The sequence below is a fragment of the Oryctolagus cuniculus genome, chromosome 6 (assembly GCF_964237555.1).
Source record: "Oryctolagus cuniculus chromosome 6, mOryCun1.1, whole genome shotgun sequence".
Lineage (NCBI taxonomy): Eukaryota > Metazoa > Chordata > Mammalia > Lagomorpha > Leporidae > Oryctolagus > Oryctolagus cuniculus.
Window position 1 is genome coordinate 38,722,528 of NC_091437.1, and position 25,090 is coordinate 38,747,617.

At 49.7% G+C, this 25,090-nt stretch overlaps 1 protein-coding gene across 3 annotated transcripts in view; it reads right to left on the reverse strand.

Annotated features, from left to right (window-relative positions):
* Positions 1-8,616, reverse strand: part of ATOX1 (antioxidant 1 copper chaperone) — a 39,269-nt gene extending 30,653 nt beyond the window's left edge. For 2 of the 3 annotated variants that reach the window (XR_007918994.2, XM_051844401.2), the window contains exons 1-3: positions 8,425-8,582; positions 4,056-4,131; positions 73-242 (exon numbers count right to left, since the gene is read on the reverse strand). Coding sequence is in view for 2 of the 3 variants with exons in the window: in XM_051844401.2 (XP_051700361.1) it covers positions 118-242; positions 4,056-4,131; positions 8,425-8,430 (207 nt within the window). In the remaining variant the exon portion in view is untranslated. Of the gene's footprint in view, positions 1-72; positions 243-4,055; positions 4,132-8,424 lie in introns of all 3 variants that reach the window. The other variant, XM_051844400.2, reaches the window with a different exon arrangement.
* Positions 8,617-25,090: the final 16,474 nt, after the last annotated feature.

Below are 25,090 nucleotides of genomic sequence, written 5' to 3' on the forward strand. Positions count from 1 at the left end.
TGCTCTCCTGCTGCTCTCAAGGTCTCAAAGGCCACAGTGTAACCCTGATAAAAGTGCTGGGGCCTCACTCACCTGTCCCCTTTGGTCCATCCTGAGGGCTGGGGTTCCAGGCTCTTGCTACTTGGGGCCGAGGTAGGAAACGGCCTTTCCCGTTTTCTTCAGGGTTGCCAACAGGACGTCCACACTGTGTTCAGAAGTGATGCAAACCTTCTTGTTGGACAGGTCAATTGTAAACTCTACTCCTGCAGGAAGAGGAAACAGGGTGTGGGCAGAGGAAATGAGACCCTCCTAGGACAGCAAGAAAGAGTTCAGGCTCCTAAATTACTTCCAAAAGCCAATCATCCGTCCCCTTCCTCTGCACCAGGGACTGGCGTACTTTTGCCGTAAAGAGGCAGAGAGCACACACACATTGCAGGCGTTGCTGCCCACATATGGACCCAGCTGCACAGTCTTCCATGTGTGTACTTCCTGACCTCCCTTTAAAAATATGAGATCCAGGGCCGGCGCCGCGGCTCACTAGGCTAATCCTCCGCCTTGCGGTGCCGGCACACCGGGTTCTAGTCCCGGTCGGGGTGCCGGATTCTGTCCCGGTTGCCCCTCTTCCAGGCCAGCTCTCTGCTGTGGCCCGGGAGTGCAGTGGAGGATGGCCCAAGTACTTGGGCCCTGCACAACACGGGAGGCCAGGAGTATAAGTACCTGGCTCCTGTCATCGGATCAGCGCGGTGCGCTGGCCGCAGCATACCGGCCGCGGCGGCCATTGGAGGGTGAACCAATGGCAAAAGGAAGACCTTTCTCTCTGTCTCTCTCTCTCACTGTCCACTCTGCCTGCCCAAAAAAAAAATGAGATCCATTCTGGATCTGGCCCACAGGCCCTAGAGTTTGCCAATTCCTGCTCTACATTAGTGTTCTAGTCTTTTCCACGGCAAAAGTAACACAGATGGATACACCATTTTCTGAAAAAGCAAACAATTCTAAACAAAGTTACTGTGAGAAACCCCACTCATCCCATTCCCAGAGATCACCGTGAACAGTACGGCTTCCATCCCTTCTGCCACATATGAATGAAAAATGACTCCTGACACTGCGTCACACTTCAGAAGTGGGTGTTGCTCATAGTTCACTCTGCAGCTTCCAAACTGTGTTGCTATCTCAGCACACACAGACTTACTTCGCTCTGTTCAACAGCTACAGCCTTCGACAACATGCATGAACCACACACCAACAGAAGTACCCGATTCTGTTGAAGGGCACCAAGGTGGCTTCTAACTTCTCACTTCTATTACAATAGTGCTATATAAACATCCATTTTTTTTTTCCACGAAAATGATGTATTAGTTTGAAAGGCAGAGTTACAGAGGAAAGGAGGTAGAGGGGAAGAGAGAGAGGGAGATCAATCTTCCATACATTAGTTCACCCCTCAAATGGCTATAACTGCCAGGGCTGGCCCAGGCCAATGCCAGGAGCCTGGAAATCCATCTGGGTCTGCAGAGGCCTGAGCACCTGGACCATCTTCTGTTGCTTTCCCAGGTGCATTAGTAGGGAGCTGGAGCAGAAGTTGGACAGCGGGGACTCGACCTGGTGTTCATAAGGGATGCTGGTATTGCAGGTGGCTGAACCTGCTGTGCCATAACGCTGGCCTCAACATTCTTAAACATAACTTGTAAAACGTGTGAAAAAATTTCCATACCAGGATTTCGAAGAACAGAAACTGTGAAACAATGAACTGCTATGTTCTGAATGCTAATAGTGCAAAATTGCCTCTAAAAGGCTAAGCCAATTTAAGGTCCCTAACAGCACAGGGGAGGGCCCAAAGTCTTGTGACAAAAGAATGCAGATGGAGGGGCTGGTGTTGTGCTCCAGGTTACGCAACCCGTGATTCTGGCATCCCACAGCAGAACACAGGTTCAAGTTCCAGCTGCTCAACTTCTAATCCCGCTCCCTGCTAACACATCTGGGAAAGCTGTGGAAGATGGCCCAAATACTTGGGCCCCTGCCACCCACACGGAAGACCACAATGCAGATACCAGCTCCTGGTTTCAGCCTGGTCCAGCCCTAGCTGTTGCAGCTATTTAGAGTGTGAACAAGTGGAGGGAAGATCAGCTTCTCTCTTTCTCTCTCGTCTTCCCTTCCTCTCTCTTGGTAACTCTTTCAAATAAATAAACATTTAATAAATAAATAACAGGATCCTGAGGTGACCTTGGTGCATCCTGCCCACTATAGGCCTCAGCTTCCCCACTGTCCATGGAAGAGGCAGGCCAGCCCCAGTGGTCTTCCCAGCTAGGTCAGCCATCAGTCTCTGACTGATCATGCCCAACACCACTCTTCTAGGGCCCTCAACAACTCAGAAAACCCTTCTAACCCTTCTCGGGCACCACCCAAGCAGGGACAGCAGTGACAAACGGCAGAGAAAATTGCTGAAGTTCAAAGGTAGATCCTCAAGCATCACTCAAGGGGCCTTAAAAATCAGATCACAGGCTGGCGCCACAGCTCCCTAGCCTAATCCTCCGCCTGCGGCGCTGGCACCCCAGATTCTAGCCCCAGTTGGGGAGCCGGTTCTGTCCTGGTTGCCCCTCTTCCAGGCCAGCTCTCTGCTGTGGCCTGGGAGTGCAGTGGAGGATGGCCCAAGTGCTTGGGCCCTGCACCCCATGGGAGACCAGGAGGAAGCAGGAAGCACCTGGCTCCTGGCTTCGGATCGGCGCAGTGTGCCGGCCATAGCGGCCATTTGGGGGGTGAATCAACAGAAGAAAGACCTTTCTCTCTGTCTCTCTATCTAACTCTGCCTGTTAAAAAAAAAAAAAAAAAATCAGATCAGATAGGATCTGATCACCATCTTCCAATCTGTACAGAATGGGTGTCCAAGAGGGAAGGGGGCTGTGCGTCCTTTCTAGACTTTTGTTTTTGGGTTCAGGAGGATCACCCTCCTTCTTGGAGGTATCATGGAGTTGGAAGAAATGCTGGGATCACCAAACACAGTGGATTTCAAACTGTGTTCCCTCAAGCCCGGAGTCCTGGGCAAGGATCCTTGAGCTATCAGAAGGAAAGCAGGCCTGTCCCCTCTCCACCCAGAGAATGAGATGTTGTCTACGAAAGGCTCCCATGCAGCATTTTACAGCAAAAGCTGATACAGACTGACATTCCCATACCACACACAGCCGGGGAGGCCCAGGCCCGAGGGAGGAGAGCCCACAGTCACAGGGACGTCTGCAGCCAGTTCTTTCCACTGTTTCATGTGCTTTCAAATTAAGCTCCCACTTTACAAGGCTAGAAGCTGCCACTGCCTGACCAGTCACTTCCCCCCTGGGACATCAGCATCAACGTTCCCATGGCACAGATGGAAAGTACAGCTCAGAGGACCGCTGCTGAGATCACAGCCACGGGGAAGCCACCTGAAAATTGGGTGTGACTACTACAGAGAGCTTTAAAAAGGAACATCTTGTTAGGCAGCCAGGGCCCTGGCTCTATCAGAATTCTGATCACAGCCTGGTCATTACCTCACTGAGCCCCAAGGCCAGATCCCGGCCTTCTCTGGGCCCCAGTTCCCGAGATGTGAAACGAGAGGGCTGGATGAGAATGCTGATTTTCCAGATACGTTCAAAAGATGTTTTATGAGTTCTTCAGGTGACTGATTCAAAATTAATTTTTGAAACTGTTACCATTTTAAATATCTTTCATGGAAAATGACACTCAAATGGCACAAGCTACCAAAGTTATCACCATGGAGATCACCAGCATGTTCCTGAATCCCGTCAGGGCTGCAGGGCTGGCCTGTGGGTGGCTCAACTCCAGCCAAGTTGCTCAACCTCTCTGAACTTCAGTTCCCTCCTGTTGAGAATGCAGGTAGTCAGAGACGGCTCCTGAAATGGCTGCGGTGACAACACGACAATGTGGTCGACACCAGTCACTGTGCACAGTGCCTGCCACGTGCTAAGAGCTCAATACGTTGTAGTGTGACTAATGAGCAGCTCACAGTACGGCTTCTCCAGCCACGTCCACAGGCACTGGACTCTAAGGCTATCTGTCCCTCCCCAGACTGCAGCTGATGGTCACCCACGTACCTTCTATCCTGTTGAGCACTCGACTGACGGCATCGGCACAGCCTTCACAGGACATGTCCACGGAGAACTCGTGTTTCTGAAACAAGGGGAACCATGAGCCAAGTGACCCACACTGCAGACCCACATCTGCCTTCAGATACCAGCTCTGGCATCTACCAGTTGCATGAGCATGAGTGAGTAACTTAACTCCTTCTGGCCTTGGTTTTCCACATCTGCAAAATGGGGAAACAGTCCTTCTCCAGGATGGTGAACAGGATGAACACAGGACTTCAGTATGGTAGCCAGCTCTCAAGTTAGCCTCAGTGATCCCTGCCTCCTGGGATGGATACCCTTGAGTAGCTGCACTCCACAGTGTCTCAGGGTTGGTCTGTGTGTCCAGTACAATATGGCTGAAGTGACTTTACGTGGCTTCTGCCATGCTCTCCTTCTGGGATCTCTGGCTCTAAAGGAAGCCAGCTGCCATATCTTAGGGACATTCAAGCAACCATCCGGAGAGGCTCACAAGGTGGGAAACTGCACCCTCCAGCCCCAGGGAAGTCTTCAGATGACTGCAGCTGCACCCGACATCATCGCGACAGCCTCACAACAGATTCTGAGAACAGCCACTCAGGTAAGCTGCTCCCAGACTCCCAACCCTAGGAAACACTCTGAACTACTGATGATTTTTAAACCACTCTGTTTCGGGGCTAGTGCTGTGCAAAGTGGGTAAAGCGCTGGCATCCCATATGAGCGGGAGTCCTGGCTGCTCCACTTCCGATCCAGCTCCCTGCTAATGCTCCTGGGAAAGCAGTGGAAGATGACCCAAAAGCTTGGGCCCCTGCTTCCATGTGGGAGACCCGGAAGAAGCTTCTGATTCCTGGCTTTAGCCTGGCCCAGCCCTGGCTGTTGGGGCCATTTGGGGGAGTAAAACAGTGGATGGAAGATCTCTGTCTTTCCCTCTCTCTCTGTAACTATGCCTTTCAAATAAATTAAATAAATTTGTAAAAAATAAATAAACCACAATGTCTGGAGTTAATTACTAAGGAACAATAGGTAACTAATATACTAGGTAAAGAGATGAGGGCCTAGTACTGGGTTCCACTGGACAAAAAGTTGCTCCTGGGTTTCTTACTACGGTTTGTTTCTTCCATTTCTTTCTTCCTTTCCCCTTCAGAAAGCAATGGCTACGCTTTTAAAACAGAAACTTAAAAACTGTACAAATTGATGGAGTACCACAATGGCTACAATTTTCATAGATCACTTCAAAATACTGAGTACCGGAGTAGAATTCTGCATACAACTATGTATCTTGCTGGAAGACTTTAGGCAACATGTCTGCCCCTAACGACCCCAGTTTTCTTATCTATACCAACAGGATCATAGCCACTCAGCCTTTTCAATTTCACTGCGCTGTTTGATATGCACCACCTGCCTGCACTGGCTCTATAGATCTGTGGGGGTCGGGGTGGGAGGGTTGCGGGTTTCACCCACTGGGGAGAGGCAGGGAGAAAACATAATACACCTGAGAAAAATGGGCTCTGGGGCTTCTCAAACTCAACACCTCTGGGTCTGGATTATTATCATATAGTACACAGGAAACTGACATCAATATTCAAGCAGCTTGCTTTCCAGGGCTGGACTCCAACTGTGTGGCTTCTTCTACTGCAGCCAAAGCAAAACCCACCTTAAATTATAGTCAGTTTTGGGGCTGAATCTGTGGCGTAGCAGGTAAAGCCACCACCTGCAGTGCCGGAGGCCCATATGGGCACCACTTCGAGATCCTGCTGCTCCACTTCTGATCCAGCTCTCTGCTATGGCCTGGGGAAGCACTGGAAGATGGCCCAAGTCCTTGGGCCTCTGCACCCACGTGGGAGATCTGGAGGAAGCTCCTGGCTCCTGGCTTCGGTTCAGCGTAGTTGTGCGGCCAGTCGGGGAGTGAATCAACGGACGGAAGACCACTCTCTCTGCCTCTCCTTCTCTCTCTGTGTAACTCTGACTTTCAAGTAAAATGAATAAATCTTTAAAAAAAATAATTTTTCTTTTCTTCCAGTTAAACACCTGTGACTCCTTGAAGTAGTTTCATGACTTTTCAACAACAAAAACAACCACCTCTCAGGTAACACACTCTTCTCCCTACAGTTGAGAGGCAGTCCCTCAAAACCCTTATTCCCTTCAGCTGTTCATCTTGTGATATGGAGCCTGTCGGGTTTTGTGATGAAGAGGGTCCTTTGTCACAAGCCCTGGAAGGAGACTTGAAACAGACTGACCCTCAAACTGGCCTTCTCCTCCACTGCAACCCCTCACAATCCACCTGGCGGCGTGCCCTCTCCCAGGCCCAGGCTGAGTAATGCTGACCTCAACCACTGCCGCAAGTAGACCTGCTCAACTGGTACTGGCTCATTCTTTGTCCACATTAAGTGCTGGCTCAGGACCACAGGGAAATGACATCTGAGATGTTTACAGCTCTGCTCAGGGGGCCTCAGGCTCATCTGCAAGCTCCCAAAGAGCCAGGCTGCTAAGACAAAGGGGCTCAGCGGGACCCCTCTGGGTCCCCACTTGGTATACAGCCAGGAAACCTGAAACCCTGGAGCCAAGCACTGAACGCTGGGACCTCAACCAGGACCTCAAGAATGCAACTAGGATACAAACTTCCTCCCACGTGGCTGTGACTTCATCAGGTCCCACCTGGTCAGGCCAGGAGACACCATGAGCCTGAAGACAAAGGGGCTTAATCTTGACTCTAACTCCAATACCTTCAGTAAGTTATTAGGCTTCTCATTTTTACTTTTTTTAGAAAAATATTTCAGCCGGTGCCACGGCTCAATAGGCTAATCCTCTGCCTGCAGCACCGGCACACAGGGTTCTAGTCCCAGTCAGGGCGCCGGATTCTGTCCCAGTTGCCCGTCTTCCAGGCCAGCTCTCTGCTGTGGCCCAGGAGTGCAGTGGAGGATGGCCCAAGTCCTTGGGCCCTGCACCCCATGGGAGACCAGGATAAGTACCTGGCTCCTGCCTTCGGATCAGAGTGATGCGCCGGCCGCAGCACGCCGGCCACGGCAGCCATTGGAGGGTGAACCAACGGTAAAGGAAGACCTTTCTGTCTCTCTCTCTCACTGTCCACTCTGCCTGTCAAAAAAAAAAAAAAAATTTCATTTATTTGAGAGGTAGCGTTAATGACAGAGGGAGAGACAGATGGAAGATCGGCCACAGTTGGACCATTCCTAAGCCAGGAGCTTCTTCTGGGTCTCCCATGTGGGTGCAGGGGCCATCCTCTGCTGCTTTCCCAGGCCATAACAGAGAGCTGGATTGGAAGAGGAACAGCCGGGACTTGAACCAGCACCCCCATGCGATGCTGGCACCACATTGCGGGAAGGGAGGGTGCAACTGGTGCAGTGATTAAGATATTACTTGGGATGCCTGCATCCCACGCAGGTGTGTGTGAGTCCTGGCTGCACTTTCCAGCCCAGTGTTCTGCTACTGTGCACTTCCGCAGGCAGCAGGTGATGCCGCAAGTGGCTGCATCCTGGCCCCCAACAACAGTGGGATCGGGACTGAGTTCTAGGTGTCTGCCTGCCGCCTTGCCCAATCGTGGCTGTGGAGGGTATGGGGGGGAGTGAATGAGCCAACTGTCTCTCCCTTTCAAATAACATGGAAACCATTAACTAAAATTTAAAATCTAAAAGATAAGGCATATATGTAAGACCAAGTGAACTGCAAAGCCAGCCAGCAAGTATGGGCATGTGCAAACTGTAGAGTTCGTATATCTCATATTCCTTCCCAAGCTCTAGCGTGTACAGCGCCGACTTTGGGTAGGTTCCTGAAACCTCTCCGAGGCTGGTGGGTCCAGGCTGAGGACCTGACTGCTGGAAAGGTGAAACGCACTGTGTCCACGCAGGGTCGCCCAGCGCTGACCTGAGAGGAGGCCGGGCCAGGTGCAGAACTTCTGTAAACCCGGTCCTGCCCGTGAGGCAACAGCTGGACCCACCCACTTGCTCAGAACGGCCCGGCCAACTCCCCGGCCAGAGCAGGGCGTCCACGTGTAACAGCCGTTCCCGCTGGACACCGACCCTCCTGGGTCACGCGGGCTCACTCCGTCCCCTCCCCGAGACTCCACTTCCCGGAGCTGCAGGGAAGGTTTGCGTTTGTAGCTGCACGAGGCCATGCAGTTCCAACGTTCTGCAGCCAGGCGCCCAGATTTAACTCTTTTCGGATGCGATTTTCTGGAGGGTCCCCGAACCTGGGGGCGGCTGGGGAGGAGGAGGAGGAGAGATAGTTAACAGCTCCAGCCGCGGCCTGAGCCCTGGAAAAGCGACTAGTGGCCGAGCGGCGGTGTGGCCGGGGCGCAAGCCGAGCACCGCAGGCTAGCGCAGGCGGGGACGGCGCGGCCACTTACCGGCATGACAGGCGCAGCAGACGCGGCGGCGGTGGCGGTGGCGGTAGCGGTGGCGGTGGCGGTGGCGGCGGCGACGGCGGCGGGGAGCGGCGGCGGCAACGCGTCTCCGGGCTGCAAGGCGGGACTCCAATGCGTTTCCGGGAGTGCGCGCGAGAAACCCCGCCTACTGGCAAGACTGGCACCTTCTTATTCCCCTCGGCAGGGCGGCGGGGCGGCCGAGCAGACCCCGCCCCTCGGGTCGGGCATCTGGCGGGCCCCGCCCCCTGCAGGCCTGGCGGTCGCCGAGCCGCCAGACACACGAACACCTGGGCACGTTGGCGAGAGGCGGTGAGAGGGAGGCTTCCCTCCTCCGTCGGCTGTTAGCTATTTTGGGGGCGCCCATGTTAGGCCATGTTGGGAACACAAGGCAAAGGCCCGGCAGCGCGGGTCCCGCCCTTCCCTCCCCGACGCCTGGCGGCGCCGAGCGTCCGCAGCCTCGAAGGGAGCGAGGAGGCGGCAGTGGTGGCGGCGCCGGGGTTCAGGAGCGGAGGAGGGGTCTCTAAGTGGGGCTGGAAGGTGGCGGCGGCGGTTCCCGAGAGGAGGGCTCGTCTGAGGGAGAAGCTGCGCTGCTTGGTGGGGACAGGGGTGGGGACAGTGGGAGAGCGCTTTGGGCACAGGGAACAGCGCGCACCCAAGTCGGAAGGCAGGAGTGGGCCCGCCCGGAGAAACCAGCTGGCAAAGAGGTGCACCCACTGCCACGAGGGGAGGCAGGGTTGCTCTGGGAAACTTAGGCACGTCAAGTTCTGGCGTCTCTCTCGCTCTCGCTCTCTCACGCACCACCGCCAGTGGTCATGTGTGTGGACATTCCCTGCCGGTCGGAGTACTTTCAAAGGTTTCTCAGTAGCAGAACTGCTTGGTGAGTTTAGGAAGCACTGGGATTTCTTCCTGTCAGTTGTGAAAATGTGGATGACTAGAGGACGTTACGTTCTTCTAAAAAAAAAAAAAAAAAAAAAAAGTTGAAATATCTTCCATTCACTGATTCACTCTCCAGATGGTCAGAATAGCTAGATCTGGGCCAGGCCGAAGCCAGGAGCCAGCAACTCCATCCAGGCCTCCCACATGGGTGGCAGGGACCCAAGTATTGGGCCATCATCTGCTGTCTTCCCAGGTGCATTAACAGGGAGCCGGATGCTAGTGTGACACACATCATAAGCGGCAGCTTAACCCACTGTGCCACCATGCCAGCCCCAGGCTATTATAGTAAGTAGAATAAGGAAGATAAGTCCCACATGGTCCGAAAAACTTGATTTCATAGAAATTGAAAACAAAATGGAGGTTACCAGAGACTGGGGAGAGTAATGGGGAAGAAGGGGAGGGGCTAAGTTGATGAACAGGGACTAGGTAATAGGTAGGAGAAAGACGGTCTGGTGTTCTATTGCACAGGGGTGATTGTAGATAGTGTTAACATACTGTGTATTCTTTAAAGAGAAGATCCCAGGAGACAGCATTTACAATGTCTGCAAAATAAGAGATGATAAATGTTTGAGGAAATAGATACGTTTACCCCATTTGAATATTCCACAAAATATACATGTACAAAGACATCACTTAATACCCTATACATGGGGGCCATTTGCTGTGGCGCAGCGGGTTAACACCCTGGCCTGAAGCACCAGCATCCCATATGGGCGCCAGTTCTAGTTCCATCTGCTCCACTTCCAATCTAGCTGTCTGCTATGGCCTGGGAAAGCAGTAGAAGATGGCCCAAGTCCTTGGGTCACTGCACCCACATGGCAGACCAGGAAGAATTTCCCTCCTCCTGGCTTCGGATCGGTGCAGCTCCGGCTGTTTCGGCCAAATGGGGGAGTGAACCATTGGATGGAGGATCTCTCTCTCTCTCTTTGCCTCTCCTCTCTTTGTGTAACTCTTGACTTTCAAATAAAATAAAATCTTTAAAAAATACCCTATATATGTATAATTTTCATATACCAGCTACAAATAAGATACAGCTTGGACTGCTGGGCCTCTTGATAAATTCACCTGCCCTTCTTTTCTTTTTTCTTTTTTTTTTTTTTTTTCTTTTTTTGACAGGCAGAGTGGACAGTGAGAGAGAGAGACAGAGAGAAAGGTCTTCCTTTACCGTTGGTTCACCCTCCAATGGCCGCCGCGGCCGGCGCGCTGCGGCCAACGCACTGCGCTGATCCGATGGCAGGAGCCAGGTACTTCTCCTGGTCTCCCATGGGGTGCAGGGCCCAAGCACTTGGGCCGTCCTCCACTGCACTCCCGGGCCACAGCAGAGAGCTGGCCTGGAAGAGGGGCAACCGGGACAGAATCCGGCGTCCTGACCGGGACTAGAACCTGGTGTGCTGGCGCCACAAGGTGGAGGATTAGCCTAGTGAGCCGCGGCGCCAGCCCACCTGCCCTTATTTTCAATGTATTCTTTTAGTCCTTGGTCCCTCCTTCCTTGGTTTTTGGAAAACCACTGGCTGAGGAAAAACCATTGTCTTAATACATGAAAACCATTTTGAGGATGTATACTGGTTACTGATTTATTGTCTCTATATTTCAGTTATCCTTTTTGCCTGCCCTGGAAATGTATCTAGCCTACATCATTTCAGTATTATTTTTCCCTTTGCCTACTGGTAGGATAAGCCTTATTAGGAAGGCCCTGGGGAGACACTGAAGAAGGCAGGATCTTCTTTCTTGGTCCCATCGGGCTCTTGAAGTATGCATGCTAGCTTCTTAGGTTGGCTTTCTGGTACCAGGCTTCCGTGGCTGGGGACCAGCTGCACCCTGCAGCCAGCACCTTCCCCCCAGCACCCTGCCCTCCTTGGGTGGTTTTACATCCAAGTGCATCCAGTGAGATTCCTCTCTGAATAGCTTTTTCCTGCACCATAAAGGGTGGTTTTCCAGCCTGAGGGTGGATTCCTGGCAAGTTCCACCAGTACAGCACCACAGCCACTTCTGTGTGATTCACTGGCTCACAGCTGTGCCTCTCCAACGAGGTTTGCTTGTCAGCCTAAGGTACGGATGCAGTCTTCTCCCTTAGCCTATGGGCAGTGGCTGCTCCTGGTGCCTGCTATTCTTAGAGTCCTTAGAGTTCTCTTGGCTTCTTGCTCTCCACTCCTTCATTACTGCAGTCCCATTATACACGTTACATAGTCCTGGTTCCAGTTATAGAGTGGTTTCTGGTTGGAGCCAGACTCATAGAGGGAGGGACAACAAGCTGCCTACTTTAGTTGAGGGAAGAGAATGCTGGGTCCACTCTTGACCCCAGTTCAGGGAACACAAGTGGAATAGATCCGTGTAGGCCAGCACCAGTTACTGGCTCACACTGGCCCTGCCTGAGAAGCCCTACCTCCAGTATGCTGCATGGAAGGGGCATGAATATTAGGGCCTGTCTCACTTGGCTCTGGATGCTGTAAGAAAATACCACACCCCGAGTGCATTAAACAACACAGACTTTATTTTCTTATAGTTTTGAAGGCTACAAAGTACAAGATCAGAGTGCCATCCTGTTCATCACTGGTAAAAGCTCTTTTTCTGGCTTGCAGAGAGCTATCATTTTGCTGTGTCCTCATCTGTAAGTGCTCTGGTATTTCTCCTTTTTAAAAAACGTTTTTTGTGTGTATATATTTAAAAGGCAGAGTGACAGACAGATCTTCCGTATGCAGGTTCGCTTCCCAAATGGCTGCAATGGCGGGGACTGGTCAGGCCAAAGCCAAGAGCCTAGAACTCCATTTGGGCCTCCCACATGGGTGGTGGAGTTCCAAGTATCCTCTGCTGCTTTCCCAGATACATTAGCAGGGAGCTGGATTGAAGCGGAGCAGCTGGGAACCTGTGCTCTGGTGTAGGATGTCAGTTTTGCAAGCAGCACTAGCCCTGCCAGGTTAGGTCTTTTGACCCCATTTAACCTTTGTCACCTCCTCACAGGCCCTATTTCCAAATACTGTCATGTTGGAGATCATAGAAGAGTTTCGGATGACACAGTTCAGTCCATAGCAGAGCCATACAGAGTTTGAATATCAGTCCTCTATCATTTACCAACTGTGTGACCTTGGGCTGATTAATTTCCTCTCTAAGCCTCAGTACACTCACTTATGAAATGGAAATACCTGGGGCCAGCGTTGGGGCCTAGTGAGTTAAACCACTGCCCGAGATGCCAGCATCCCATAAGGGTGCAGCTATTACAGCCATTTGGGGAGTAAACCGGCAGTTGGAAGAGCTCTCTGTCTCTCTTTCTCTCTCTCTGTAACTGTGCTTTTCAAATAAATAAAAAGCAAAAAGCAAAGCAAAAACCCATGCCTGAAAAAAATGATTAAAAAAAAAAAAAAAAACGCTGCTTGTGACACCATCCCATGTTACAGCACTGATTTGAGTTAGTTCCCTGCTAATGCATCTGGGAAAGCAGTAGAAGGTGGCCCAAGCACTTGGGTTGCTGCCACCCACATGGGAGACCCGGATGGAGTTACTGGTTCCTGGCTTCAGCCTGGCCCAGCCCCAGCTGTTCTGGCCATTTAGGGGCTGAACCTGCAGATTGAAGAGCTCGCACTTTATCTGTTCTCTTGCTCTCGGTCACTCTGGCTTTCAAATAAATAAATTAAAAAAAATATATATACCAGGACAGTAGGCATATAACCATGACTGTTCCGGGCAAACTAGGGCACATGGTTTATTCAACAATACCTACTTTGTAGTATTATTGGAATATAGTAATATGTGAAAACTGCCTAGCACATGGTTTGGCACATGGCAGGCATCAAAAAGAGCTCACCTTGTAATTGCTAATCCTCTGCTGGCCTCCCTGGCTCTGAGTCTTCTCCCTGGCAGGGTGCTCACCTCTTCACTTCCATACCGCCCCATCCATCAGGGATTTCCTAGTGTCGGAAGGAAGGAGGGGAGGGAGGAGAGTGCAGGGAAGGCAAGGTAGGCTGGGGCTGGGAGTAGCCAGATTGTTGAGAGGTAGTGGGAGGGTGTGAAGTGGGAATGAAGGCAGGAAATACATCTCGAAGGCACAAGCAGCGGTGCACAGGGCAGGGCAGCCATAGAAGACTGAGTGGCTTGGAAAACGGGTGTGGGAGAGGAAATTAAGCAGAGAGGGAAAGCAATTTAATAATCATTGAGATTCATTATAAAAAACAAAGGCTGGGGCCTTTCCTGCATGGTTTGTAGGAAAAAATTAGATAGCGCCACAGTGGCAATTCGTGATGAAGAGATCTACTGCGAATCCTGTTATGGAAAGAAAGATGGGCCCAAAGGCTACAACTGTGGCCAGAGAGCTGTCATGCTCAACATGGCTGTGGTGAGAGACTGGGCATCAAGCCAGAGAGTGTTGAACCTCACAGACCTACAACACATCCAAACACTTCTAAATTTGCTCAGAAATATGGAGGTGCTGAGAAGTGTTCCAAATGTGGGAATTATGTGTAAGCTGCTGAGAAGATAATTAGAACTGGAAAGCCGTGGCACAGAAACTGTTTATGATGTGCAAAATGTAGCAAGAGTCTTGAAGCAACAACTCCAACTCAGAAGGAGGGTGAAATCTATTGGAAAGGACTGTGGCTCAGCCCCTACCCTTGCTGCCATGCAGGGAGTGAACCAGTGGATGCAAGAGCTCTCTCTCTCTGCCTTTCAAGTAAATGAATAAATCTTTTTTTTTTTTTGACAGAGTTAGACAGTGAGTGAGAGACAGAGAGAAAGGTCTTCCTTCCATTGGTTCACTCCCCAAATGGCTGCTACGGCTGGCGTGCTGTAGCCAGTGCGCTGCGCTGATCCGAAGCCAGGAGTCAGGTGCTTCCTCCTCGTCTCCCATGCTAGTGCAGGGCCCAAGGACGTGGGCCATCCTCCAGTGCACTCCCGGGCCACAGTAGAGAGCTGGACTGGAAGAGGAGCAGCCGGGACTAGAACCTGGTGTGCCTGCACCGCAGGGGGAGGATTAGCCTAGTGAGCCGCAGTGCCGGCTAAGTAAATGAAATAAATCTTAAAAAAAAAAAAAAAAAAAAGCCTGAAATGAGCTACAGTTAATGTTCTAGGAGTTATCATAGAGGAGTATGGCATCACTGGCAGAATCCCACTATGCATCCTGTTGAAACATTTTCAGTGGTGTAAATTAAAGTAGGTCTCTCCCCTTCTTAAATAAAAGGTGTACCACACAGAATATTGCACCCTGCTTTTTTCTGTTTATGAAATATCTTTAAAAGTATTCCTGGAGCTGGTGGTGTGCCCCTTGGGTGCTGGCGTCCCCTATCAGAGTGCCTGTGTTCAGATCTCAGTCCTGCTTCTGATAGTTTCCTACCAGCGCATACCCTGGGAGGCAGCAGGTGATGCTCAGTACTTGGGTCCTCGCCATTCACAGGGGAGACCTGGATTCAGTTCCAGGCTCCTGGCTTCAGCTCGACCTAGCCCTGGCTGTTCATAGCATTTGAGGAATGAACCAGCGATAGAAGATCTCTCTGTGTCTCTGATTCCCTCTCTTTCTCTCTACCTTTCAAATAAAATGAAAAATAAATGTTTATTTTTTAAAGTTAAAAACAAGTTTTATAGGTTAGTCTCAACAATGAAGAAAAAAAAGAAAAAGTGGGGCTTTTGTGATTAAGTCACAGATGCAGCCCTCACAAATGGTATTAATGAATTTCAAAGAGCGCTTGAAGGGTGAACACCCTACGACTTCTCTGACCTTCTGTCATGTGAGGACCCAGTGTTCAAAGCACCACCTTGGAAGTAGAAATTGGGCCTTCACTAGACATTGAATCTGACAGTGATGTAGGCAGGCAGATAGGATAAAAATGATTAGGTCTGTGAGCTGGAAGGCCACGCCTTCACCACGCCCCTGTGTGACCTCATCTCCCTGCCTGACCCCACCTGTATGTCCACCTGCCCATCAGGCTCCATAACCACACCCCTTTGGAAGTGTGTAAAAGGCCTGGAACATGGTGGGCCTGGCCCTTTTTTGCCTTCCTTGTCCTAATTTTCCCTTACTGCCCTTGATCCCCTTGTTGCCCTGCACCTTCGGAGCGCGTGGCCTTCCCAGCCACCTGCGTCCTCCGCTTTCACTTTGCTGCCCGTGCTAAGCTACTTCTGGCTGCTCATAACCAAATGCTGCACGTGGCTCCTGGCCTGCTCTGTGCTCCATATGGACCCCAACTTAGTCTCTTGACTTCTCTTTATCCATTGGTCCAACCTCTCACTCTCCTATGCATTTCTTTTTTAAAAAAAAGATTTATTTTATTTATTTGAAAGAGTTACATAGAGAGGAGAGGCAGAGAGCGAGAGAGAGAGAGAGAAAGGTCTTCCATCTGATGGTTCACTCCCCAGTTGGCCACAATGGCTGGAGCTGCGCCAATCTGAAGCCAGGAGCCAGGAGCTTCTTCTGAGTCTCCCATGTGGATGCAGGCCCAAGCACTTGGGCCATCTGCTGCTGCTTTCCCAGGCCATAGCACAGAGCTGGATCAGAAATGGAACAGCCGGGTCTCAAACTGGTGCCCATATGGGATGCTGGCGCTTCAGGCCAGGGCATTAACCCACTGTGCCACAGCCCTAGCCTCTCTCCTATGCATTTCTCTCACTGAATAAAATCCTTAAATAACTTACCATGCTGCCTTCTCTATTTGAGCCAGTATTCAGAAATCTCTGAATCTGTGGCAAGATCCCACACTCTTATTGATATGAGAAATATTGATAAGCAGATCAATTTCAATAGCACACTGATCTTGAACTCCCCAGTCCCCAGAATTATGAGAAATCTATTTCTATTATTTATGAATCACCTAATTTGTAGCATTTTATTTAGCAGCACAGATGACTAAGACCCTAGACATCATGATGATGATGGAAAAAAAGAAGAGCAAAAAATTACCAGCTTCTAAAACATCTCTTAGAAGCAATACCTGTCACTTCTGCTCACCTGTTCACCTTTTTCTGGCCATAAGGGGGCACACATCATGCCCATCTTTAAAGGGAGCTAGGAAGTAGAACCTGATTTGGGGAGTTTTAACAGTGTGTTTGATAGGGCTGGTTCTGTGGCTTAGCAGGTTAAGCCTCTGCTTGTAGCACCACCATCCCATATGGATGCCAGTCCTGGCTATTCCACTCCAGATTCAGCTCCCTGATAATGCACCTGGGAATGCCGCGGAAGACGGCCCAAGGACTTAAGCCCCTGTACTCATGTGGGAGACCCCGATGAAGCTCCTGGATCCTGGATCCAGGCTGGCCCAGCTCTGGTCTTGCAGCCATTTGGGGAGTGAACCAGCAGATGGAAGACCTCTCTCTCTGTAACTCTGCCTCTCAGATAAATAAATATTTTTTTAAAGATGTGTTTATTGGGGCCAGCATTGTGGCATAGCCAGTAAAGCCGGCAGCATCCCATGTGGGCACCAGTTCCTGTCCTGGTTATTCCACTTCCAATCCTGCTGCCTGCTAATGGCCTGGGAAAAGCAAGGGAAGCAGTGGAAGATGATCCAAGTACTTGTGCCCCTGCCACTTACCTGGGAGACCCAGATAGAATGCTGGCTCCTAGTTTTGGCCTGGTCCAGTCCACTCATAAGATGGTCAGGGACTGTACCAGAGGGTGGAAGACCTCTCTCTCTCTGCCTCTGCCTCCCTATAGCTCTGTCTTTCAAATAAATAAATAAATAAATCCTTAAAAAAAATCACAGAGTAGCTTGGGACAGTTAGGAAAATGGGGCAATTTTATCTATGGCGCTATCTACACCCTGACACCATCCTAGGCTGTAGCCCCCGCCGCCATTGCTGGAAGCCAGGTGGACACATGGCCCAATCACTGGTGTCAAGCTCCACCCCCATCCTACTGGGATTCGCTGCTCCTGCTTTCCTGCCTGCCCTCCGGCAAAGTTTTAAAAGGGCCTGTTCCTAAACACATGTCTCTTGGCTCTTCTCTACTGCTCTCTTCTCTCCTGCTCGCTCTCTCTTCTCTCATCTCTCTCTTCTCTCTAGCCTCCTCTTCTCTCTCACTCCCCTCTCTCCTCTTTCTCTCTTACTCTCCTTTTCCCTCTTCACCCCTTCCCTTCGGTCTGCTGGGTTTTCCCCAATAAACCCTTTCCCTTACTCCAGTGTTTGGTGTGTTTTGTGATGACATAACAGGGACTCAACCAGTTGCTTTGATATGGGGGTCCCAAGTGGTGACTTAATTCTGCACCAAAACATATTCATTGAATTGACTTCCTATTCTAGAATCAGACCACATTTTGTTCCAGAGGTTGGTTTTATAGATAGAAAATGGCAGAAGGTCATTTCAGAGTAACTTCCCTCATAAGGTGGGACAGGGAAAAAGAACAATAGAGAAAGGGCTGCTTGGTGAACAGCAGGTTGTCAGGTTACCATTTTGTGTAAGGATGAAAGCAGAGGGAACTTCATTATCATGCCAATGGACACTGACCTGTTTGGCAAACTTGGCTATTATCACCCTAATCCTGATTTCTTGGAAGTTCAGATAAACAGCTTGGTTTTGGTTTGAGAATGTGGACATTTAGCTTGAGTGACTCCATTTTGATTTTGAGTCTGGTCCATTGGAGCCTAGTGCAAGAATTTAGTCCAAAACAGTGATCCGCTATAGTTTTTATTTTTTTAAATGGTTTTTTTCTGTCTTTTTTTTTTTTAAAGATTTATTTATTTTATTTGAAAGTCAGAGTTACAGAGAGAGAGGAGAGGCAGAGAGAGAGGTCTTCCAACTAATGGTTCACTCCCCAAATGGCCCCAATGGCCGGAGCTGCGCTGATCCAAAGCCAGGAGCCAGGAGCTTCTTCTGGGTCTCCCACTTGGGTGCAGGGGCCCAAGGACTTGGGCCATCTTCTACTGCTTTCCTGGACCATAGCAGAGAGCTGGACAGGAAGTGGAGCAGCCAGGTCTCAAACCGGCACCCATATGGAATGCCGGCACTTCAGGCCAGGGCTTTAACTCACTGTGCCACAGCGCGGGCCCTATAGTTTTTATTTGACACCTTGCTTTTAAAAAACATTAATAAATACATATAAATACATAGTTGGTATTTATTTATTTATTTATATATTTGAGAGGTAGAGTTACAGAGAGAGAGGGAGACACAGAAAGTTCTTCCATCCACTGGTTCGCTCCCCACATGGTCAAAATGGCTGGAACTGGGCTTTTCCAAAGCTAGGAACCAGGAGCTTCCTCTGGGTCTCCCACATGAGTGCAGGGGTCCAAGCACTTGGGCCATCTTACCCTGCTTTCCCAGGCCATTAGCAGAGAGCTGGATCAGAAGAGGAACAGCCAGGACACAAACTGGTACCTATATGTGATACCTACTTAGCCTACTATGCCACAGCACTGGCCTGTATAGTTGGAATTTTTTTAAAGTGTAGGTAGCACATTTTTCATAATTTGCAAGGTGTTCCTTTCAATTAGCAATATGCTCTGGAGATTTATGGTTTATTTGTAATGTTACATATATTTTAAAACCTACATAAATATATAAACACATACATAAGTACATTAGTGAACTAGCATTATCTTAAATTGTTGCAAAGAAATTCTCTATTATGGCTATATATATATATTTTTGACAGGCAGAGTTAGATAGTGAATGAGAAAGAGAGAGAGAGAAAGGTCTTCCTTTTTCCGTTGGTTCACCCCCAAAGTGGCCGCTATGGCAGGTGTGTTGCGGCCGGCGCACTGCGCTGATCCGAAGCCAGGAGCCAGGTCTTCCTCCTGGTCTCCCATGCGGGTGCAGGGCCCAAGGATCTGGGCCATCCTCCACTGCACTCCCTGGCCACAGCAGAGAGCTGGCCTGGAAGAGGAGCAACCAGAACAGAATCTGGCGCCCCGACCGGGACTAGAACCTAGGGTGCCGGCGCCGCAAGTGTTGGATTAGCCTAGTGAGCCGCGGCGCCCACTTAGTATGGCTATATTTAAAGCTATTCCGTGGGGCCAGTCACAGTGCAGCGGGTTAAGCTGCCACCTGTATCACTGGCATCCCACATGAGCACCTGTTGAAGTCTTGGCTGCTTTATTTCTGAGTTACAGAGAGAGAAAAAGAGATAGAAAGAGAGATATTCTATTACTAAAATGGCGCAGTCCTGACACCAACCTAGGTTCTAGCCCCCGCTGCCATTGCTGGAAGCCAGGTGGCCACATGGCCCAACCATCAGTGTCAGCCCCACCCCCATCCTAATGTGATTCACTGTCCTTACTTCCCTGCCCTTCCTCAGCAAAGTTTTAAAAGGACCTGTGCCTGAACATGTGGTGCCTGAACATGTGGCTCTCTCTTTCTCTTCATCTCCTGATCTCTGTCTGTCTGTCTCTCTCTCTTTTTTTTTTTAAGATTTATTTTATTTATTCGAAAGTCAGAGTTACAGTGAAAGGTAGAGACAGAGAGAGAGAGAGGTCTTCCATTGATGGTTCACTCCCCAATTGGCCGCAATGGCCAGAGATGCACCTATCCGAAGCCAGGAGCTTCTTCTGGGTGTCCCACGTGGGTGCAGGGGCCCAAAGGACTTGGGCCATCTTCTACTACTTTCCCAGGCCATAGCAGAGAAGTGGATCAGAAGAGAAACAGCTGGGACTCGAACCGGCACCTATATGGGATGCCGGCGCTACAGGCCATGGGCTGGCCCCTGTCTATCTATCTCTTGGTCTCTTAGGCTCTTCTCTCTCTCTTTTCCTTCATTGGCCCTTCCCTCCAATCTGTTGGGTTTTCCCTAATAAACTCTTTCCCTTACTCTGCTGGTTCACTCACCAAATGGTCGCAACAGCCAGGGCTGGGCCAGGCTGAATCCAGGGACCAGGAGCTTCTTCCAGGTCTCCCATGTAGGTGCAGGACCCCAAGCATTTGGGCCATCTTCCACTGCATTTCCCAGGCACATTAACAGGGAGCTGGATCAGAAATTGAGCAGCTGGGACTCAAATTGGGCTCATATGGGATGCCAGCACTGCAGACTTAACCTGTGGCTTAACCTGCTGTGCCACAGTGCCAGCTCCCCGTGGATGTTTTCTTTTTCTTTCTTTATGTTTACTTATTTATTTGTTTGAGAGGCAGAGTTATGGACAGAGAGAGGAGACAGAGAGAGAGGTCTTCCATCTGCTGGTTCATTCCCCACATGGCCACAATGGCCAGGGCTGGGCCAGGGTGAAGTCAGGAGCCAGGAGTTTCTTCTGGGTCTCCCACATGGGTGCAGGGGCCCAAGCACTTGGGCCATCTTCTGCTGCTTTCCCAGGCCACAGCAGGGAGATGACTCTAGTGGAGCAGCTGGGAATGGAACCGAAGCCCTATGGGATGCTGGCACTGCTGGCGGGGAGGCTTAACCCACTACCCCACAGTGCTGCCCCTCCCCACCCTCATGGGTGTTTTCAAATTGCCCAGGATTTTTTTTTCTCCAAGAGGTGTTATCTCTTAATATGGGAAGTATGATAGATCATTAAGAAGCTAGTTTTCGGGGCCAGCACTGTGGCGTAGCAGGTAAAGCTGCCGCCTGCAGTGCCGGCATCCCATATGGGCACCGGTTTGAGTCCTGGCTGCTCCACTTCCAAGTCAACTCTCTGCTATGGCCTGGGAAAGCAGTAGAAGATGGCCCAAGTCCTTGGGCCCTGCACACACATGGGAGACCCAGAAGAAGCTCCTGGCTTCTGGCTTCAGATCAGCACAGCTCTGACCCTTGCAGCCAATTGGGGAGTGAACCAGTAGATGGAAGACCTCTCTCTCTCTGTTTCTCCTTCTCTCTGTGTAACTCTGACTTTCAAATAAATAAATCTTCAAATTGCCCAGGAAAAGGCTATGCTGATTTATATCTCATACTAGCAGAATGAAAAAAATCATTTTCCCGTACATTTGCCAACATTTGATATTAATAATCATGTTGCACAATTTGATGAGTGAACAATTACTTTTTGCCTTGGTTTTTCCATCTGTTGAAATTAGCTGTTTGAGAATTAAATGAGCTTTCTTCATGCTTCCTTCTTCCTGGTTGGACTTTGGATTAATACTAATACAAACCTAATTCTGGATGCTAGTTTGCCACGTTAAAGCTATGTGATCTTGGGCCAGACATTTAAGCTTTCTGATCTTCAGTTTCTACAACTCAAAACAGAGTTCATACTTCGTAGAGTTCTTGTGAGGGTGACTTGAAAAACTGTTCCTAGTGCTGTGCCTGTCACATCGGAGGTACTTGATGGGTGCCATGGTGTTTGCCTCTCCTGTAACCCACAGGCAGTGAGGATTTCTGGCCGTGTACATAGTACCAGCGTGTGCAGCAAAGAGGTTTCATTAAAGAGCTCTGTTACAGTGGTGCTACACCTGAGAGAATAAAGGGAAAAACAACCCCAGTCTTTCAGGGGCTTCTGAGGAGTCCATGTCCCCTTTTTTTTTTTTTTTTTGGCAGGCAGAGTGGACAGTGAGAGAGAGACAGAGAGAGAAAGGTCTTCCTTTGCCGTTGGTTCACCCTCCAATGGCCGCCGCTGCAGCCGGCGCACCGCGCTGATCCGATGGCAGGAGCCAGGATCCAGGTGCTTTTCCTGGTCTCCCATGGGGTGCAGGGCCCAAGCACCTGGGCCATCCTCCACTGCACTCCCTGGCCACAGCAGAGGGCTGGCCTGGAAGAGGGGCAACCGGGACAGAATCCGGCGCCCCAACCGGGACTAGAACCCGGTGTGCCAGCGCCGCAAGGTGGAGGATTAGCCTATTGAGCCACGGCGCCGGCCATGTCCCCTTTCTATACTCAGAGCTATGTTTCTTCTCTGGGCAATATCGACAGCTGAGTAGAGGTTCATGGACTTAAAGTCAGAGTCCTGATTCTAGCCCTATCGATGTCACCTTGGGCAAGTGGCTTAGCCTCTGAGCCTGTTTCTGTACTGGAGAAATGGGAAATAGGGTTGTCGTGAGCATTAAGTGAGATCATCCTTGCAAAAAGCATCAGCAAGGTGCCTGGCTCACTGGGGCTCCACAGAGGTCGGGGCAGGGTGATGCGTTTGCAAGTGATCAATGCTGAAGGCGGTGTGAATCCATTTCAGCATGCATTTCTAAGCTAGAAAAAGGAGCTTTTTGGATCTTTGTATGATCTTTTCATTGTAAGCTACAAAGGGAAAAGAAGTTAACCATCTGCAGGAGGTGGATTAAAACTTCAAAGTCCAATTTTCAAAAATCATATGCCTTCCTATAAGGTATAATGTAATAGTCCATCCTGTTTGTATTAAAAAATCAAAATTTCTGTATTAGAGTTCCCTATACTACTATTAAAATTTATATATAACATTAGTTTTTTGAAAAATAATATGGGCACTTAGGAAAAAAAAACTAACACAGTATCAAAGGGTACTGAACAAAAACTATCCTGGCCAAAGTTCACTTCCCTGTTAGTAATAATTAACAATTTCATGTGACTCTTTCCAAACATAACTTCTGCGTGTTCAGCAAAAACATACAACGAATGTGTATGCATAACAGCAATAATACATCTTATTAAGAATAATCACTATGGTATCCTGCCTGTTTTTAAACAAATGGGCACCTTTGCCCACTGTCCTGCACTTGACTTTCTTGATTTATTGCTACCTCATGGAGATCACCCTGTAACTGTTCATGTAGGCCTGCTCTCATTTACTGTATGGTTGCTTGACAGTCTACTGTGAATGTACTGTATCACTGTATTGTATCCAACCAGTCCTATGTAGCCAGACATTTCCTTATTTCTTGTCTACTGCAAACAGTGCTGCAATGAATAGTATACTTTGTTCACGGAGAGTTAAAGAGACATACACACATTTTTAGTATGTCATACTTCATGCATAATAAGCTATATTTGGGAAAAAACTGATCTTATTGAAAAAAATATATACTATATATATTTGCAGTGAGCAAAGCAAAATTTATTTAAGTCAGAAACCTGCACAGCAGCCAGGAGGGGGGCAGTGATAGTTTTAGGATTACTCCTTACCTACTATTTCCCATCCCCAATCAAACTGCATTTGCTGGTGGGCCGGGTCTTGCCCATAATTCTCCCCACCCTGATTCTCAGACCTTTCGGGGGAAATTGGCTAAGAAAGATGAGGTAGTGTATAGGAGGGGTTTGTAGATCTTGGTTGGCAGTGGAGGAAACTGGGGACTCTTCCTAAAAGCATTAGACCAGGGTTTCTCAGCCATGGCACAATGGGCTTTTTTGTTTAAGATTTATTATTTATTTGAAAGGCAGAGTTACAGAGAGGCAGAGGCGAGGAGAAAGAAATCTTCCTTCCGGTGGTTCACTCCCCAAATGGCCGGAACGACTGGAGCTGTGCCGATCTGAAGCCAGAAGCCAGGAGCTTCTTCTGGGTCTCCCATGCCGGTGCAGGGGCATAAGGACCTGGGCCATCTTCTACTGCTTTCTCAGGCCATAGCAGAGAGCTAGATCAGAAAGTGGAGCAGCTGGGACTAGAACCAGCGTCCATATGGGATGCTGGCACTGCAGGTGGCAGCTTAATCAGCTAAGCCACAGCATGGGCCCCACTATATGCTTTTTGGATGGATAAATCTGTGTTATGGGGGCTCTCCTGGGCAGCCCTGGCCTCTCCCCACTAGATCTCAACGGCCCTTCTGTCCCAGTACCACCGCTTCAGACCATTCACTGGTAGTAAGTTAATGGCTGGTCATTGAGTACATATCCAGCACGTGGAGCCCGAGGGTTTACAACGGGGATGGGGAAACTCTCACAGGAGGCTGCCAACCTTCGCTTTCCTCTGGGAGACACCACCCTCGGAGGTCTTGCAGACGTTCTGCCTCTGGCAATGCATGCTCCCTTTTTGTTCTTCTACCTCCCAACACACAACACAGGATTTGAGTACAGTCTCACATCACACCCAGCCCACTGGATCCTCTTTGGTTCTATTATTTTAAATGTACTGCTCTCCTTGTGCATTTATATGCCCAGTTTATGGAAATTAGGAGTTTTGTTTGCTCACTATATGTTTTGCTGAACTTTTCAGTTAACAATCCAATTGACAACTGGAGACTGATCCATAGCTGTACAGTTCTATATCCTTCAAACAAACAAACAAACAAACAAAAAACCTGCTGCATGGTATTCTGGGTGCATATCATCATTAGTTTTCCAGTGGATGAGCATTAAGATGTCAGTGTTTAATTATTCTAACAATGCGGCAGTGAACACTTTGGTACATACATTTTTTTTTTTTTGACAGGCAGAGTGGACAGTGAGAGAGACAGAGAGAAAGGTCTTCCTTTGCCGTTGGTTCACCTTCCAATGGCCGCTGCGCCCGCCGCACTGTGGCCGGCGTGCCGCGCTGATCCGATGGCAGGAGCCAGGTACTTCTCCTGGTCTCCCATAGGGTGCAGGGCCCAAGCACTTGGGCCATCCTCCACTGCCTTCCCTCCCTGGCCACAGCAGAGAGCTGGCCTGGAAGAGGGGCAACCGGGACAGAATCCGGCGCCCTGACCGGGACTAGAACCCGGTGTGCTGGCGCCGCAAGGTGGAGGATTAGCCTAGTGAGCCGCGGCGCCGGCCGGTACATACATTTGTAAACAAAACTGGCTAACAGTCAAGGAGAGGTATTATTTTGGGGGAAAGACAATTGCCAAATTGTACTGCAAAAAGAGCCAGGAGCTGAAAAGTCCACGCACATGTGATTTAAGAATAGCCATGTGTCCTAGCATTGTCTACCTAGGTTAAATTATTAATCTGTAAGTTTGAAATTTTGCCCATCTGTTCTCAGTTTGGAGTCATCTTGT